General features: G+C 42.1%; 1 protein-coding gene across 1 annotated transcript in view; it reads right to left on the bottom strand.

Annotated features, from left to right (window-relative positions):
* Nucleotides 1–13,319, bottom strand: part of LOC103007753 (uncharacterized) — a 45,342-nt gene that overhangs the window by 15,363 nt on the left and 16,660 nt on the right. Inside the window, 3 exon segments of the mRNA XM_057533755.1 lie at nucleotides 8,148–8,244; nucleotides 10,125–10,321; nucleotides 10,324–11,679. Of these exon segments, the coding sequence (XP_057389738.1) occupies nucleotides 8,148–8,244; nucleotides 10,125–10,321; nucleotides 10,324–11,679 (1,650 nt within the window).

The following is a 13,319-nucleotide window of genomic DNA, read 5'->3' as shown; positions in this document are numbered from 1 at the left end:
AATCACTAAAAGTTTTCAGAAATACTATTTCAGACCCCATGAAGCATGTTCCCAGACGGTAAAAGTAATATTGTAGGTGCTCCCAAAGTCTACAGATACATACTGGGCATATACCCTGAGAAAACCATAATTCAAAAAGAATCATGTACCACAATGTTCACTGCAGCTCTATTTACAATAGCCAGGACATGGAAGCAACCTAAGTGTCCATCGACAGATGAATGGATAAAGAAGATGTGGCACATGTATACAATGGAATATTACTCAGCCATAAAAAGAAACGAAACCGAGTTATTTGTAGTGAGGTGGATGGACCTAGAGTCTGTCATACAGAGTGAAGTAAGTCAGAAAGAGAAAAATAAATACCATATGCTAACACATATATATGGAATCTAAAAAAAAAAAAAAAAATGAAGAACCTAGGGGCAGGACAGGAATAAAGACTCAGATGTAGAGAATGAACTTGAGGACATGGGGAGGGGGAAGGGTAAGCTGGGACGAAGTGAGAGAGTGCATGGACTTATATATAATACCAAATGTAAAATAGATAGCTAGTGGGAAGCAGCTGCATAGCACAGGGGGATCAGCTCCGTGCTTTGTGTGACCACCTAGAGGGGTGGGATAGGGAGGGTGGGAGGGAGAAGATAATGGGGATATATGTATATGTATAGCCGATTCACTTTGTTATAAAGCAGAAACTAACACACCATTGTCAAGCAATTATACTCCAATGAAGATGTTAAAAATAAAATAAAATAAAACAAAGTCTACAGATACAAATGGAAAAACAATTCCATAAAGTCATTTGGACATAAAATATGTACATTGTTAGTGCCAACTAAAGAATGCTGCTAGCCATTTGGATCTATAAGGATTGAATCATTAGCCAATGCAGTCACTGATCCCCAGCACACCCTGGAAAAAGATCAGGGCAGAGAGAAGGAATGAGGCAGTCTGTGCTCTGGGAAAACTGGCAGAACAGGCTTTCAGAAAGTTACATTTTTTGAGGAGAAATTTTTTATGAACCTGGATTCTTGCATCTTTCCATACTTAGAAAAACACTAAAAGCATTAACTAAAATTCCTCGTGTCTAGTGGCATGTGGGATCTTAGTTCCCTGACCAGGGATGGAACCTGGACCTCCTGCACTGGAAGTGCAGAGTCTTAACCACTGGACTGCCAGGGAAGTCCCCTGACCTCCCTTCTTTTCTCTTCAGAACAGTTTCTCAGAGCTATCTGAGAGGCTGTCTCCTGGGTGATAGTTCTCAGTAAGATACTGAATAAACTTGACTCACAGCTTTTATTTATTGTTCTTTACATGCATGTAACCAATGCAGGGGATACAGGTTCGAGCCCTGCTCCGGGAAGATCCCACATGCTGCGGAGCAACTAAGCCCCTGCGCCAAAACTACTGAAGCCTACGCGCCTTAGAGCCCGTGCTCCACAACGAGAAACCACCACAATGAGAAGCCCACGCACTGCAACAAAGGGTAGCCCCTGCTCTCTGAAACTAGAGAAAGCCCGTGTGCAGCAACGAAGACCCAACGCAGCCTCAATAAATAAATGATGCCTTTAAAAATAATAATAAAAGAAAGGAAGAGATGCAATACATGTCCTGCGTCCAATTTGTGCCTTAGGAGAGGCAGTCCATGGGCATTGCCGGGGTGAAGATTTTAGTGTAAGGGGTGAAGTCAACTCCAACTTCGAGGTCTTGGGTTGGGACAACGTCATTTGAACTGTTATCATCTGAGGTGATGTCATCTCCAGCAACGAGCTCCTGGGCCAGGATGATGTTGTCTGGGATGTTGGATGGGAGTGTCCCTTCTAAGAGGGTACCCGCTTGAGTTGATGTGGACCTCAGCATTTGCCATGTTTAGTTGAAACAATGGCTTCCTTGGAGGGTTGGAGCTTCTTGAAAATTGATAAAAGTACTCAGACCAGTAGCAGAAAAATCAAGTCACAAGAATGGTGTGCAGCTGCACTTGACAGGTTTTTGGTTTTTTCGTGGAGGAAGTTTAGGTTCAAATTATAACTCCGAAGTGAAAAAGGAATATCCTGGCAAGACCTCATATTGTGGCGTTAATACATGTGGAGACGTGTGATTTTGATTTAACTGTGAGGCAAGAGATTCCTAGTGGTTCTTGCTATTTTTACCGAGGGGACAATTTTTAAGTAATGACCCAACAGTTTATAATAAATGTGGAGATGTGGTCATTGTGAGCCAGGTCACCCCATGCTAAGATTCTTGCCTGAAGTTTGCCCAAGGGTGTTGTCCCTTGGGTCCTGTGTTCTATCAGGGATGTCCTGGCTAAAGGATGGAAAGAAGCAACATTTCACTGAGCTCCACCATGTCTGATGGTTGGCAGTGCTGTTCATCTTCCACTGCAGTTCACTCAGTTGATCCCAAGGGGCTCTCCAGGTAGACAAGGGGCCTGAATGGAGGTGACCTTCCAGCACCATGGAATCTGGCAAGTGACTAAAGACAGAGGATGCCACCACTCCTACAGGTGGAATATGCCAGAGGTTCCAGGTTTGTTTCCAGGCTGTTTTAATCTACAGAGGCCTCGGTAGCTGTGCTGAGATTGGACTGTGTTGTTTCCATGACTCAAAGCATGATGGGCAGCTGAATACGGAGAGTCACAGGCTCAGGGTCTGTGACAGCCTCTATTTCCAGAAGACCCAGGAGGTAGCCAGTCATCGGTGGTTTTAATGTCAGACAGCATGGGCAGAGAAGGCCAGCTTCTTGTATCAGAAGCCCTTGGTCAACTTACAGCCATCATGTGTCCAGACTCCAGCAGGTTTAAGGAGAAATTGCCAAATCCTCTATGGTAGAGTTTCTGAGGGCACTATCAGGAGTGCCTGCTGATTTTAATTTGGAAGTAAAATTTGTAATGACGAATATGTTGGAGTAGCCAGGAAAAGGTGTATTGTATCCCTCTTAAGGTAGAAACAAACTGCAGTAGAGACTATTGAAACAGGCACTGAAGAGAACATGTCAGCCAAATCTATAGAGCAAAAAATATTCACCCGTTGTTGATTGAATAGAATCAGTAACTTTTACTGGGTATTGGATATGGAACCTTGATGGACAGGACCATAGCATTAAGGTTGCTGTAATCTATCAAGTGGTGCTCATTATTTTTTTCAGATTTAAGAACAAGCAAAATTGGACTGTAAATGGAGAAGCAGTGGGGTATAATCACCATTTTATTACACATAAGTTTTAATCCTTGAAGGTCCTGTTTTGACTTACATGGGGTCACATTTATCAAGCCAATTTGTAAATGTCAAAGTCTTAATTTTAATCCATTTCTATTGTGTCAGAGCATCTATGTCCAATATGGAATATCTGAAAGCAATGGGTACTGTGACTATGGGAGACTGAGGCAAGGCTATGTCAGGAGGGGGAAATTTCCCGCTCTACCCCTCTTGAGTTCTTGTGGCTGGACTAATAATAAAATTGACATAAGGGACTTCCCTGGCTGTCTAATGGTTAAAACTCCACGCTTCCACTGCAGGGGGCGTGGGTTAGATCCCTGGTCCAGGAACTAAGATCCTGAATGCCGCGCAGTGTGGCAAAAAAAAAAAAAAAAAAACCTGACACAAGACAGATTAACAGGACAAAAAGAAACACTTTAATTCATGTGCACTGAGGTCTCATAAGAACATGTCTCTTCCGTCAGTGTTTTTGTTCTAATCCCAAGTGTCAAATGTGAAACAAAATGGAGTCACTTATGTCAAGGCTTTTAAAATGGTGCTGTGGGACTTCTCTCGTGGCTCAGTGGTTAAGAATCCGCCTGCCAATGCAGGGGACATGGGTTCGACCCCTGGTCCGGGAAGATCCCACATGCCACGGAGCAACTAAGCCCGTGCACCACAGCTACTGAGCCTGCAAGCCACAACTACTGAAGCCCACACACCTACAGCCTGTGCTCCGCAACAAGACAAGTCACCTCAGTGAGAAGCCCGTACACCGCAACAAAGAGTAGCCCCCCCTTGCCACAACTAGAGAAAGACCACGTGCAGCAATGAAGACCTAACACAGCCAAGAATAAACAAACTTTTTAAATATAAATAAATAAAACATTTTTTAAAAAGTGTTAAAAAAAATAAAATGGTGCTGGGAGTCCATTAAGGAGGTGAACCTGACACACGTCCTCAACTGGTAGAACCATGAACTTCTGATCTGGGCCAAACCACAAATCTTCCAAGAGCTCTGCAAGAACCTGTCACAGTAATGGACTTTGACCTCCCTTCAGTGATGGACTCAGCAGTCAATCATGTTCAGCCAAGACTATTTTCTGCCTCCAATTCCAATTAAAATTCTTTGTAATGCAAACTTCCTTTCCTTGTCTTTATAAGCCCCTCAGATCTGTTGCACAGCAATGTGAATGTATCTAACCCTGCTGAACAGTACATTTAAAAATGGTTAAGATGATAAATTTAATGTTATGTATTTTTTACTACAATACAAAGAAAATAATCTTAAAAAAAAATACAGGTAAGTCTTTAAAAGTAGAGAAACTAGGATTTCCCTGGTGGTGCAGTGGTTAAGAATCCGCCTGCCAATGCAGGGGACACGGGTTCAAGCCCTGATCCAGGAGGATCCCACATGCTGTGGAGCAACTAAGCACATGCGCCACAACTACTGAGCCTGTGAGCCACAACTACTGAGCCCGGGTGCCTAGACCCCGTGCTCCGCAACAAGAGAAGCCACTGCAATGAGAAGTCTGCACACCACAATGAAGAGTAGCCCCCACTCGCTGCAACTAGAGAAAGCCCGCGCACAGCAACGAACACCCAACGCAGCCAAATAAAAAAATTAATTAAAAAAACAAAAGTACTTGTAACATCCAGCAAAACCCATCAAAAACATAAATTAATTAATTAATTAATTAATTAATTAACTAATTTAAAAGAGTGGAGAAACTTTCCCAGCTGCAGGGAGAAAGTTGCAGACATCAGTCAGAGATATGGCAGTATGATAAGGGCGTTTGATGCCCTATTGCTGGTTTTGAGATAACAGCTTTGTGCTAGAACCTAGGAGGAGCTAAGGACAGTACACGTCTGACAGCCAGCAACCTTAGTCCTGACTCAGCAAGATGGAAAGGTCAGAGCTGTCAGTCACACAAAAACCTCTTTGAAGAAACTGGGACTTCGCAGATGCCCTCAACACAACCAGAGAGCATCTAGGGAGCTGAGAGTCCTCAGTCCTACAACCACATAGAATTGAACTCTGCCAACAACCGAAACAAGCAAGAATCTGGTTCCCCAGAGCCTCCAGAAAGGAACACAACCTGCCAGCATGCAGGAGTACCTGGAGCCCCAGGGACTGGGGGAGAGCTCTGCCTCTGGGTGACTGCATTAGTGTCCAGATGACTCCTTTCCACACCTGCATGGATGTTACCCCTGCAGTTACTGTCCTGGCATCAAACATCAATTTGATTCTTCTGACTCCGATTAAACATTATCCCTAAGTTATTGATGTGATGGTTTCTACTAACCTGCACTGGGTGATTATCCTCCTCACTCAGATGAAAGATGGGATCCTGGGAAACTCCTCACTTCTTTGTTTTTATACTTTCACTTCGATCACTGGAAGAAGTCTCACACCCACAGACCAAATCCTCAACCAACTTGTCCTAGCCAACTGCTTAGTTCTTTTCTCCAAAGGGATCCCTCCGGAAATGACAGTGTTTGGACTGAAATATTTCCTGGTCATTGCTGGATATAAACTTGTGTTCTATTTTCATAGAGTAGCCAGAGGGGTTTCCCTCAGCACTACCTGACTCCTTGGTGGCTTCGAAGCCTTAAAACTTTGCCCCAGTAGCTCTAAGTGGATGGAGCTCAAAATTAGAATCTCAAAGTACATTGGCTTTTGCTGTTCCTTTTGCTGGATCCTGACTCTCCTAGTAAATACACATATTGCTATAAAGATGCATGGGGCTTCCCTGGTGGCACAGTGGTTGAGAGTCTGCCTGCCAATGCAGGGGACACGGGTTCGAGCCCTGGTCTGGGAAGATCCCACGTGCCGCGGAGCAGCTGGGCCCGTGAGCCACAATTACTGAGCCTGCGCGTCTGGAGCCTGTGCTCCGCAACAAGAGAGGCCGCGATAGTGAGAGGCCTGCACACCACGATGAAGAGTGGCCCCCGCTTGCCATAACTAGAGAAAGCCCTCGCGCAGAAACGAAGACCCAACACAGCCATAAATAAATAAATAAATAAAAAACAAATACTTAAAAAAAAAAAGTAAAAGTCTATTAATTAAAAAAAAAAAAAAAAAAAAAAGGTGCATGGCCCAAGCAACGCCAAAAATATAAGTTTGGAAAAAGTACATAAATACTGTTCTGGGCCCACTCCCGACAGACGTACAAGCTCTTAGCTTTTGACATGCCTTCCTCATTAATCTTAATCATTTCTAGCTTCTGATTTAAAGTGAAAGACGTGAAGTGACTCCAACCTTTCACTGGAACACTGGAGGTTATTGTAGGGTTATTAATTGGTCTAATTTCAATATTGTTGTGTCTCAGGGAATAGGGAGGCCAAAGAGAGAGAGAAAGACAGGGGAATGGCCAATCAGTGGAGCAGTCAGAACACACATTTATCAATTAAGTTCACCATCTTATAGGCGTACAGCTCATGGTGCTCCAAAACAATTACAATAGTAACATCACAAAAACAAAAAACAAAGTAACAAAAAAACCAACTGGGAATTTTCTGGCAGTCCAGTGGTTAGTACTCTGTGCTTTCACTGCTGAGGGCCCGGGTTCAATGCATGGCCAGAAAACTAGGATCTCACAAGCTGCATGGCACAGACAAAAAAAAAAAACCAGTAACATCAAAGATAACTAATCACAGATCTCATAAGAAGTATAATAATAATGAAAAAGTTTGAAAACTTGTGAGAATTACCAAAATGTGACACAGAGATACAAAATGACGAAATGCTGTTTGAAAAATGGTGCCAATAGATTTGCTCAGTGCAGGGTTGCCACAAACCTTCAATTTATTAAAAAAAAAAATACAGTATCTGTGAAGCACAATAAAACAAGGTACGTCTGTAGTCTGCCTTAAAGAACAAATATATTTTTGAGAAAATTGATAAAATTCAGCACTGATAAAATATTTATCACACTTTAAAATATTTTTATTTTGTGTGAGAAAGTTATTGTCATTATGGAAATACTCTTACATTTTAGAGAAGCATTCTCAAGAAACTATGCATTAAACAACACAATCTCTGGGTTTTAAGTAAAAGAACCCACTAATGTGCATGAGAGATGAAACACGAATGACTATAAACAATGACAGAAGGTTGGGGATCCATAAGACAGTCTTTTCTACTTTTGTGTATATTTGAAAATAGCAATTACAAACAGTAGACTATATCCTGTATCAGAAATCTTATAAGTTGAAAAGCACAAATTTAAAAAGGGCTTAAGGAAATTTTATGCATCAAAACATCAAAATTGACATTTTTAATATATACATAAGTCAATTATATATCAATTAAACTCTTTTAAGTTACAAATATTGAAACATCATCACTCTCTAATCATGTCTCTGTTTAGAATGGTGTGATACTGCCAACTCTTCCCAACTCTATTCAGTGACATCAGGTTGGTAGTTTGAAATTGTTCATGGTATTTATAGCAAAGAAACTGGCAAACACTACAAACCAAGGCTTGATTTATAGTATTACTGAATGCAATATATTGAATGTCTACACTTAGAAAAGTGATGGAGAATATGTTAATAATGCTGATGAAACTTAAATGTTTGGTATAGGTGTCCATACACTGTGCATTCCATCAAAAAAAAAAAAAAAGTAAAAAATAACAAAATATTCTTCCAGTATTCAAAAACAATTATCCCATGCAGCAAGGAAGCCACTCACATCATTGAAGAATAAGTAAAATACCAACGTGTCTTTGTTGTTTGTCTTATTGTAACTAAAAAGAAAATAGCCAAATTCACAAAATAGAAAATAGGACAAAGAAAAGAATAGACATCTTACTAAAGAAGATATATACAGCAAACACATGAAATAATGCTCAACGTTGTAAATCCTTAGGGAAAATCAATTAAAACCAGTGGATTACCTCTACACACTTATTTTAAAAGGGTAAAATTAAAGAGTAACCTTACCAGGTATTGACAATGGTGTGAAGGAATTAGAAGTCTCACACACTGCTGGTGGGAATGCAAAAAAACACAAACATTTTAGATTACAGTTTGGCAATGTCTAAAAAAGTCATACTATTCACCTACCCCACGACTGAGGTACTGCACTCTGAGTTATTAATACAAGAAAAATGAAACATATCCATATAAGTAATTGTAAATTAATGTTTATATCAGCTCTTATTTACAAAAGCTAAACACTGGAAATAACTGAAATATCCATAAACAGATGAATGGATGAACATAGTCAATTATACATGGAAGAGAAAGCTTCCATTTCTAAGAATTCTTAGAAATAAGAATGTTCATGTAAGTACAATGAATGATTCTCAAAGTAATTATGTAGCATCAATGAAGCCAGAAAAAAAAAAGTAAACACTTTATGATCAATCATAACATTCTAGAAAATGCAATCTATTGTAAAGGAATGTAAATAAATGGTTGTCTGTATGGCCAGGGAGAGCAAGGAGACTAGAAAAGGGCATGAGGAAAATATGCTGGTGACAGATATGCTCATTATTATGATAATAATAATGGTTTCACAAGTGTATACATATGAAAACTTATCAAATTGTACACTTTAAATACGTACATTTCTATGCCCATTATACCATCATGCAGGTTTAAAAAGTGGTTCACAATAAAAATCTAAATATCCCACTCTTCAAAAATCACTCCACTATCTCATTCCTCATGCCTTGAGGTGCAGCCTCTCCTCAGGGACAGGAAATACTGGCAAACAGTGAAGGCCATTTCCGGCTGAGTCAAGAGGACTGCTGGCTGGGTCACAAAAACCACATGCCTGGACCACAGTATCTCACCATCCTTCTTCTGTTGCCTGTATAGCAATGGCCTTGAGGTCAACAGCTCAGAAAGGCTAGAGGGATCCCCCAAAACCTTATTTTGTCTGCCAATGACTTCACAACGTAAACATACCTGGAGGTCCTGAGATTTCTGGACACACTCATCCTGCAGTCCTTGTCAGTAGAACATTTGTGGATGTACCTTTAGAAGTGGTACGTTCCACGTAGCTTGCTGCAGTCTCCTCCACTCCCTAGTAACCAGTGTTTCTGTACCAATTGCGGTCTTCCCTGCCCCTGCAGCCTTACAATTATGGACACTAGCTTATGGAATTCCAGGTATCAGGGTATATGGTTGCTTTGGAGGAGAACTGGGGTTAAGGTTTCCCTCAGTAGTGCTGGCCATTGTGTGTTACGCCCTGTGCGCAAGAAAAAAAAGAATCCATGTTGTCTCCAGAAGCACTAGAATGCACAGACCTCTGGCATCCAGGCAAAAAATTATAACAACAAAGTAGTCTTTCCTAGGAGGCCTTGGCAGCAATGCAAACTAGGCTAAAACAAGAGCCCTATATTTGGCCATCATACCATGTCCTCTGAGGCACCCAAAGTTTGGATCTCCACGAAAGTCATTTACCCTCAAGTTGATGGTCCTATTGTGCTTTCAAACTATTCCACACAGTGAAGAGCATTTCCAAAATTAAGGTGCTTAAACAAAAAGGCCTTTATTATTAACCAAAGCAACGTGTAACAGGCAATTTCTGGTTGGGTGACTTGGAAGCTGGAAACATTCATCACAACTACCCGAGACCAACTGTGTCCTTGAAAAAGCTAGTCCTTCTCTGCAAGCTGCCAGCAGAACTCAGACAGCGTTCTCAAGGCCAACACAGGTCAGGTCCATGCCCTAACTTGTCAGAGAAAAGAGAATGAAGACTCCATAAGGGCTCAGGATACTCACGATTTCCTCCAACAAACGGGACAGCACAGAGGCCAGTTGCTCTGAGCATACTACGCTTGTGACTGATGCCAACTGTGAGGGCCTGCCAGATGCTAGAGGTGAGATAGTTTCTGCCAGAGAAACTGGCAGTGACCTTGGGCAGGTTACACATGCTTCCCACACAACCGTGAAATTTACGGTGAATCAATCCCTAGTCTGTGGATATCCTGACGCGAGATTCAATTCACGCAGATGGTTCCTCACAGAGACTTTCGTCCAATACAATGATGCTAAGTAAGAAAAAAGCACATTCACTGCATGTGCAAGACCTTTTTCCAGTGTGAACTCTTTGGTGTTGACCAACGTCAGATTTGCAGGTAAAGGATTTCCTATACTCACTGCATGTGAGCTCTCCTGTGTCGAAGGAGACCAGAGCTCTGAGTAAAGGATCTCCCACATTCACTGCAATCAAAAGGTCTTGCTCCATTGTGCACCGTCCGGTGTCGAATGAGGTGGGTTTTGCGGCTAAAGGATTTCCCACATTCACTGCACTCATACGGCCTTTCTCCTGTGTGAACTCTTTGGTGCTGAATGAGGACAGATTTCTGGCTAAAGGCTTTCCCACATCCACTGCACTCATAAGGCTTTTCTCCAGTGTGAACTCTTTGGTGTTGAATGAGGACAGATTTCTCACTAAAAGATTTTCTGCATTCACTGCACTCATAAGGCCTAACTCCAGTGTGAGCTCTCCAGTGTCGAACGAGGTGGGTTTTACAGTTAAAGGCTTTCCCACATTCACTGCACTCATAAGGTCTTGCTCTAGTGTGAGCGCTCTTGTGTCGAAGGAGGCCAGAACTTTGGCTAAACGATTTCCCACATTCATCGCATTTATAAGGCCTTTCATTAGTGTGAACTCTCTGGTGTTTAATGAGGATGGATTTCTGGATAAAAGATTTCCCACATTGACTGCACTCATAAGGCCTTTCTCCAGTGTGAACTCTTTGGTGTTGAATGAGGTCAGATTTCTGGCTAAAAGACCTCCCACATTCACTGCACTCATAAGGCTTTGCTCCTGTGTGAACCCTCCAGTGTCGAATGAGGTGGGTTTTACGGCTAAAGAATTTCCCACATTCACTACACTCATAAGGCCTTTCTCCAACGTGAATTTGCTGGTGCTGAACAAATCTGTATTTGCATTTGCTACACTCATCAAGACTTTCTCCAGTGCAGACTCTCTGGTGGTGAAGTATATGAGTGTTGCCAAAAACTTTCCTGCATTCAATCCACTTGTTATGACTTTTTCCATTGTTTAAGGCCTCCCCAGACTCAATGCTGCTGTGTGGCTTCTCACTGTTGGGAGTGGTCTGGTGCTGATGAAGGCCCAAGGTAGCTAGGAAGTCTTTTCCATCCTCCCCACAGGGGAAGGGCTTCCCTGACACATGGAGTCTGCAGCTCGTCACAATTGAGGCCCTGTCCACGTCCATTTTAAAGTTTTTCTCTCCATTGCCATGCTCCTGATACTGGTGAAGGCTTGCATTCAACCAGAAGCCGCTGGACCCCCCACCAAAGTATGGTTTCTGCCCAAGATATGCTGCCTGGAGCTCAGTCAGCTGCAAAATGTCTTTCAAGACTGAGACACACTTCTCACAGGGATGAGTCTTCTGGGTCGATGGAACTGACTGAGAAGTCCTGACTTGTGATTCTCCTCCAGAAACACTCTGCTCAGAAGGGATCTCCTCATCCTCTCCTCCACACTGACAATCTGAAAGCAGAGGAATGCTAATAAAGTGCTAATGAATCCATGGGAATGTTTTCAGGATGAGGCACTAATTCGAAGGGAGGGCTGCTCTGCAGTACTGGGCCCCTAAAGATCACAGAAGGAGGGTAACTTTCCAGGACAAAGGGCACAAATACAGGGTGTAACACAGGGAGGAGAGGCAGGATCACTTACTCCCTCCTCTGCCAACAGCCTTCAGCAAGATCTTGTCAGCTGGGAACATGTCCATACTATGCAGAAGGATAGCTATGTCCAGGCCCAGGGAAATACAATTGGAAGTGAGTAGCTGGTTTTCAAGGACTATTTAAGAATGTGTGCACACCTCACAACACTTTACAGGCATATGTCGTTATCATGGCACTTTGTTGTATTGCCCTTTGCAGATACTGCATTCTGGTTTTTTTTCTTTACAAATTGAAGGTTTGTGGCAACCTTATGTCCAGCAAGTCTATCGGTGCCATTTCCCCAATAGCATTTGCTCACTTTGTATCTCTGTGTCACATTCTGGTAATTCTCACAATCTTTCAAACTGTCCCATTATTATTTGTTATGATGATCTGTGATCAGTGATCTTTGATGTTACTACTATGACTCACTGAAGGTTCAGACAATGGTTAGGATTTTTTAGCAAAAAAGTACTTTCAAATTAAAGTAGGTATATTGTTTTTTAGGCATAATTCTACTGCATTTAATACACTAAAGTATAATGTAAACATAACTTCTATATGCACTGGGAAACAAAAAAATTTGCGTGACTCACTGTATTGCAGTGGTCTGGAACTGAACCCACATCTCCGAGGTATCTGGATAAGTGTAAGTCACTGTGGGAGAAACTACAGATGGTGCAGTGGAGAGGGACATGATGCATACAGGTCTGGAAGGTGGGGACAGTCAGAAACTGGAAATGACAAATCAGAAAAGTGTCAAGTATGCAGAAGAAAGTGTAGAAATGATTTGCGTCCAGTGGCACTTGCACCAAAACACTGGTGGACACAGGGTAGCTTCCCAGTATGATTAAACACAGCCTCATTTTCATGCCCTCCCCTCGTCCCCCCTCCAGTTGCCACTCACCAGGACCAGGTCTCCTCTGAGAATAACTTGCCATGTTCACCCTGTAAAGCAATCAGGGCTCTCCCCACACAACCCCAGTTCTGTAACTACGTGAGACCGGAATGAAACAAGTCCTTAGGGAAAGACAGGACATGTGAGTGGTCAGCACTGGCTCAGAGCAACTCAGGAAACAGCAGACCACAGGAAAGGAAAGAATATTACAACAAAATCCCAAAACAGGGTCTCTCAAGAAAAACATATATGTAAGTAGTGACAATGACAATGCCTGCAATCCTGATATAGGCAGTCACAAGAAAGTCTTAAAATTAAAAGTTCTCATCACAAGGAAAAAAAAATGTGTAGCTCTATATGGTGATAGATGTTAACTAGACTTACTGTTGTGAGCATTTTGCAATATATACAAATACCAAATCATTATGTAATACACCTGAAACTAATATGTCCTATGCCAATTATATCTCAAAAAAAAGAGGAAAGGGGAAGAATATGGGGCACAAGGTACCATAGATCTGGACACAGTCATCTTGCCAAGGAGAGGAAAAGAAATGTGAGCT

Source organism: Balaenoptera acutorostrata, chromosome 19, assembly GCF_949987535.1.
Source record: "Balaenoptera acutorostrata chromosome 19, mBalAcu1.1, whole genome shotgun sequence".
NCBI lineage: Eukaryota > Metazoa > Chordata > Mammalia > Artiodactyla > Balaenopteridae > Balaenoptera > Balaenoptera acutorostrata.
The sequence above is the reverse complement of the archived record's forward strand: the minus strand, read 5'-3'. Positions and strand labels throughout refer to the sequence as shown.